Here is a 6,000-nt window from a genome sequence, read left to right as displayed (position 1 = left end):
AAACCCTTATTCACTTCAAGCAAAGTTGTGTGGAAGAATCACAACTTTCACCTCACAAATAAGGATGGCACCCATCATCTATTATCCAAAGAATGTTATAAGTGACCCAAAGCAAAGAAACATGGACTCAGATATGGGCTTCTTGCTGCTAAGCCCATTTGTCTGTGTTCCCACAGCATTCCTGAATAGACTGGGGTTCTGCACGGAAAGACTGTCGGTATAGTACAGTGTCAAGTAAGAGAGAGAGATGTTCATGAATTTTAAAGTGTGGAGTGGTAAGGGTCTGGTTTAAGATAGCTGGTAAGTTGATAGGAAGAGACTAGATACTTTGCATAACCACAGTCACAAGGACAATATTCATAGGCTGCAATAAGTGAGTTAGCTCTGATGTCAGAGATGTGACATAGTTATGAAGATGAACAAATGTAGCTAAAAACAGACCCTTAGTATTGCTGTTGCTCATTTAGTTGTGACTGAATGGAGAGCTTAAAACACTCTAGAAGAATACGGAACAACTGATGCTCAGTTGTTTGGGATGAACAAGTCTGAAAAGAGACATCAGCACCATGGAGAGCACTGGTGTGAAGATTTTATTCTCCTGAAACTTGCACCCACACACACAATGTTAATGCCTGTGACATTAAATTTCTGTAGCACTGGTTGGGCAGAAGAAACATGAGCAGAATTCCTACTTAGGAGCTCTGGCCATGGCTATGCCCACCTTCTTCAAGGAAAAGCACATTGCTGTGAGGCTAATCTTTGAGGGCATTGCTGTTCTTCTTATTGTACGCCATGGCCATTCTTCCAATCATGTCCCAAATCTCATCAAGGGTTATCTCCTTCTCCAAGTCATTCAGTATCTTAATACCACTTGCATTCAATGCCTGGAAGAGAGATGACTGTTAGTATTGACAGTGTTCTGGGAAGAGTACCAGGTTACACACTGAGTGAACAGAAAGCAAATGCAGGGAAAAAATGACCCAGAAATTCCATTTAAGTATGAATGTGTAGAAATGAGTGCTTGTGATGATCCACAATAAGCAGATGATATTTTTTTTTAATTTGGTTGTGGCAGCCCTCTAAATCCTGAACTAGGACTCTGATTTTCAGACAAAGACACAATAACTTTAGAAATGTCCCACTTTGGTCCTTACAAAAATGTAGCCTGCATGAATGCCATCTTCCTTGAGAAAGTCAGGAGACACCTGGCAAAGGGTGAATGGTTTTTACAGTTGCAGAGGCTGAGAATAGAGAAAAGGACAGGGGATATAAACCTAACTTTCAGTTATATGTATCAGTGCTCCCTGAACTCTTTTCAGTCATTTGTCCCTCATTATTTCTCCTGAAGGCAACTGATTACTGGATCCCACTCAAGCTACTTACTGGGAAATATGTGAAAAACATGACTAAATGGTGGATCTTTCTAGGTTTTTTTTTCATCTTTATTAAATTGGGTATTTCTTATTTATATTTAAAATGCTGTTCCCTATCCCGGTTTCCATGCCAACATCCCCTTAACTCCTACCCCTCCCATTCTATATGGGTGTTCCCCTCCCCATCCCCCATTACTGCCCTCCCCCCAAGAATCCCATTCACTGGGGGTCCAGCCTTGGCAGGACCAAGGGCTTCCCCTTCCACTGGTGCCCTTACTAGGCTATTTATTGCTACCTATGCAGTTGGAGCCCAGGGTCAGTCCATGTATAGTCTTTGGGTAGTGGCTTAGTCCCTGGAATCTCTGGTTGGTTGGAATTGTTGTTCATATGGGGCCTCAAGCCCCTTCAGCTCTTTCAGTCCTTTCTCTGATTCCTTCAACAGGGGTCCCATTTCAGTTCAGTGGTCTACTGCTGGGATTCACCTATGTATTTGCCGTATTCTGGCTGCGTCTCTCAAGAGACATCTATGTCCAGTACCTGTCAGCCTGCACTTCTTTGCTTCAACCATCTTATCTAGTTTGCTAGCTTTATATGTGTGGGACACACTCTGAATGGGCATTCCTTCAGCCTGTGCAGGGATGGATGTGAGGGGGCTCAATTGTAATGATGGATCTTAGTGAGTGTGAGAGCTCCACCAGGTGCAGATCTTACACTCTCTCCCTGGAACACCATGGTTTAGCCTCTCCTTGTACATAACAATTCAAATGTTAGATTAGGGAGTAGTATTCATGGAGGGATAAATCAAGAGCCACTCTGCCCAGAAGCTTCTTGTACAAATTCTCTGTCTTAATACAGCCTTCTGATTTTCTGAGTTTCCCAGTTGTGACAAGTTTAAACTGAGGCTGGAAATATAGTTAAAGCATTAAGAACACTTGACCATGGGCTGGAGAGATGACTCAGTGGTTAAGAGAACCTAACTGCTCTTCCAGAGGTCATGAGTTCAATTCCCAGCAACCACATAGTGGCTCACAACCATCTGTAAAGAGATCTGATGCCCTCTTCTGGTGTATCTGAAGACAGCTACAGTGTACTTATATAAAATAAATGAATTTAAAAAAAAGAACACTTGCCCTTTTTACAGGCACATGGATCTTGTAATTATGGTGGCTAACAAACATCTGTATTCTAGTGAATAAAGCCAATTCCATACTTTTCCTCCATATTCATCAATCAGACACAAACACACACACACACACACACACACACACACACACAAAGAGAGAGAGAGTGAGAGAGAGCTCTCTTCTCTCTCTCTCTCTCTCTCTCTCTCTCTCTCTCTCTCTCTCTCTTTCCCTCCCTCCCTCCCTCCCTCCCTTTCCAACCCAGCTAGACTAGGGAATACTAACTGTATTGGATATTGGAATATGATTTCCATGTGATCGTTCTGCTTGAATTTTCTTCCCTAGGTCTATGGAATAAAAAAAACCATCTAGGACTACGTCAAGTCCCCATTCAGGGCTTAGTATTCCTCCATTTCTCAGTAAATCACTATTGTGGAGTGCATTCATGGACCTGGCCTTATGTCTAACGTTCCCAATTGATAGTTGAAATTACATATTTTTACCATAGCAACTCAAATTTGCTTTAACAAAACCAACCAACAAACAAACAAACACACACACACACACACACACACACACACACACACAAAATATCCCACCCAGTCTATCTTCCTGGCAATTAAGGCAGTGAAATTAACTGTGTTTTAATTTTGTGCCTCTCTGTCATTGGTGAGCAGATATATACTTCTGTTTAGAATATGGGCTCTCACAATACATTCCAACTGCAGTTTCCTAAGTATCAATATCTAAGTATGACCACCCCAGTCACCCTGAAAGGAAAGAGTTTGAACTTTTGCTCTGACTGTTGCAGACCATACCCTCCACCATCAGTAAGAAGTACGTACCTTCATAAAATTTGGAAAAAATTCTCTCAACACCCTTTTTGTTTCCTGGACATCCAATTTGTCTGTTCTTCTCACATGGTAATTTTGAAATAAGTCGAAGAGTTTCATTACCTCCTGCTCACTTGAGGTCAAATTTTGGGCCATCTTATACTGTTGGAAGAATGGAAACAAAAGCTTTGCAAGGAGGAGGAATTGTTCTCCTTTCCTTGACCTGTTTTCTAGATAGGAATAAATTGTAAGATCAGAGGAACATCAAATAAAAGGAAATGCTAGGTTACTGGTGCTGGGGAGAAAGCTTGTTAATCATATGTAAAAAATGAGATTTTGATATTCTATAGAAAATCAAAAATTACAGCATTTTGTAACATAAGGCTCTTACAAACAGTAGAGAAAACAACAAACCTGTCAAGGTTGGTTGGAAAGGCTTCTAGGAGAAAGGATTAAAACAATTCTGTGCCAATGAAAAACTAAATCGTTATAATCCAGCTTGTAGCACCCTGATAGGGAAATTGAAAGATTACTTACCAAACTGTGGAGCCAAACAGAATGTGTGTCAGAGGAGGTGTACACAAATATTTATAGGTAGGCCCTTGCTGGAGTCATGACTTTCCTCGGGAAATATTGAGTCACAACTTAATAATGGAGTTACCCTCCCAATCCTAGAGTTGGGACAGAACTAATATCTCTATATCTATTTTCTTTCTCTCTTCTTCTCTCTCTGCTCTCCTTTCTTTTTTTCCCTTCTCTACTCTCTTCTTCTCCCTTCCAGTGTCCCTACCTTCTTTGCTTGCTATTTTACTCTCCCTCTTTCAAATAACTAACTTAAGTGTAAAGCAGACCAGAGGACTTCCTGGTCTGTCTTCAGTAAGAGAAGATGGACCCAATTTTTTATAGACTAGAGGCCCCAGGAAAGTGAAAGGACTGATCCTGTTGAGTGGAGCAACCTCTCAGAGGAAAGGCTGAGGAGGACTGGAATGAGCAACTGCAGGAAGGAAGACCAGGAAAAGGATATGGGTAGAATGTAAATAGAATAAAAAGAAACAAAAATGAGAGAAAATAGACTAAGAAATGAAATCATGATCTCAAAGAAGATATATATGTACATATATATATGAATATATATATCTAAGAACATATATATATGTACATATATATATGAATATATATATATCTAAGAACATATATATATATATATATGTTCATTGGATAGTTCAAATATTTTTGATAATTTCCACTCTGAAAAATCACCTGCGCTGTTGCCCTGAGGCTACCACAGACCATAGAGAGTGGGAGGAGAAGGGCAGAAGGCCAGGGGTGTGGTGATTCTAAAAAAGCTGTATGTTTTTCAGGAGGTTAGAGGCAGGCACAGCTGGTCCAGGTGTGTTTCTAGTTGAGCAGGTTCTGCAAGGCAGGTCTGAAAAGGGCTGGGACTTCCAGCTGGTCCTTGAAAGGAGAAAAGGCATTAATTACATGAAAGGAGTGGTAGGAGGGAGAGCAATTCCTAGGAGGTGTGGTATGATCTTTTGGAGGTCTTTTTACAGTAGACTGAGGTAAGAAGTTTCTCCTACTGGGCTGGAAGCTGGGAGCTCACATCAGGGAAGCTGGGGTCCTGTTGACCTAAGTGATAAAGCTATTTCTGAAGAATGCTTACTACTGACCTTCACAGGCTCAGCTTGCATCCAATTCTACAAGTCTAAATGTTAAAGTCACCAAATTAAGATTGACTCACATTGTCCTTCATTGGCACTCTGTTTTTTATTCCTTCCCTCTTTTCCTGTGCCCATCACTTCCCCACTAGTTTATAAACTTATGGAACCATGTTAAACCATGTTCTTTCCCTAGTCTGCCCCACAGTAGGGCTCACTTCAGACTTGCTACATCAGATCTTGTTAACGAGCTGCTATTCTTCCTTGATCTGCCTTGAAATCAGGTGGCAAAGTGCAGTTGTTTTCCCTGAATCTATATTTGTTAAGGCCTTTTGGGAAGATGTAAAGAAGGGCCCTCCTGTGAAAGAATGAAAAGATTCGAGGGAACTTGAGCCAGGGTTAAAGTGAAGTGTAGATATCTACAAAAGAGAATTACCTGTGAGTGACTGATGGCCTTCTGTCATTTGCTTGTCCCCTCCATGAGCATGCTCTGTACTGGGTGCATGCTATATGTGATTTTGTTTAATCCCCAGCTCTGAAGAGCAGTAGTTAGCTTTTTGTTACACTGGAGGAAATAGAATAGGTTTGGTGGGATCAAGTCACTTTCTTAAGGTCGCACAACAAATACATGTCAATGTCGAATTGGGTCACTATTCGTTTCCTATACCAACTGTCTTCTGGATGCTCCCAAGACTTTATAGCCAGTGACAAATAGTAGTGGGGCCTGCCAGAGTTAACTAAATTCTAATTTTCCCTGGAACAAACAATGTGCTTCAGTTGATGTTACATGTGAAACCCTAAGTCAGTGGTGTAGCTTTGGGTTCATCTCCTTCTTCTTCTCCTCCTCCACCTCTTCCTCTGACTCTGACTCTTCCTCAACCTTTGCAATGCCTCCCAGGACTGCCTCACTTGTCTAACCACTATATCATACCTCAATACCTTCAAATAAATTTGCCTTGATTATGACAATCTAGCAACTGGGCAAAATGCCCTGATGTTACCTATGGTCAAAATA

The 6,000-nt window shown here is 41.1% G+C and overlaps 1 protein-coding gene across 1 annotated transcript; it reads right to left on the bottom strand.

Moving 5' to 3' along the window:
- Window positions 1-572: 572 nt before the first annotated feature.
- Window positions 573-3,967, bottom strand: LOC134485741 (uncharacterized). Its single transcript, XM_087637588.1, has 3 exons — window positions 3,865-3,967; window positions 3,340-3,489; window positions 573-884 (listed from the first exon to the last, which is right to left on the bottom strand). The coding sequence occupies exons 2-3, from the start codon at window positions 3,481-3,483 to the stop codon at window positions 753-755; spliced, it is 276 nt and encodes a 91-aa protein (XP_087493714.1). The 5' UTR covers window positions 3,484-3,489; window positions 3,865-3,967; the 3' UTR covers window positions 573-752.
- Between the last annotated feature and the right edge of the window lie 2,033 nt (window positions 3,968-6,000).

Source organism: Rattus norvegicus, chromosome 2 (assembly GCF_021556685.1).
Source record: "Rattus norvegicus strain SHRSP/BbbUtx chromosome 2, alternate assembly SHRSP_T2T, whole genome shotgun sequence".
Lineage (NCBI taxonomy): Eukaryota > Metazoa > Chordata > Mammalia > Rodentia > Muridae > Rattus > Rattus norvegicus.
This window is presented reverse-complemented; position numbering and strand designations above follow the sequence as displayed.

Coding starts and splice junctions, on each gene's coding strand:
- LOC134485741 (XM_087637588.1), bottom strand. CDS start 3,483: ATGGCCCAAAATTTGACCTCAAGTGAGCAGGAGGTAATGAAACTCTTC. Junction 885..3,339: donor TTTTTCCAAATTTTATGAAG/GTACGTACTTCT, acceptor TCTCTCTTCCAG/GCATTGAATGCAAGTGGTAT.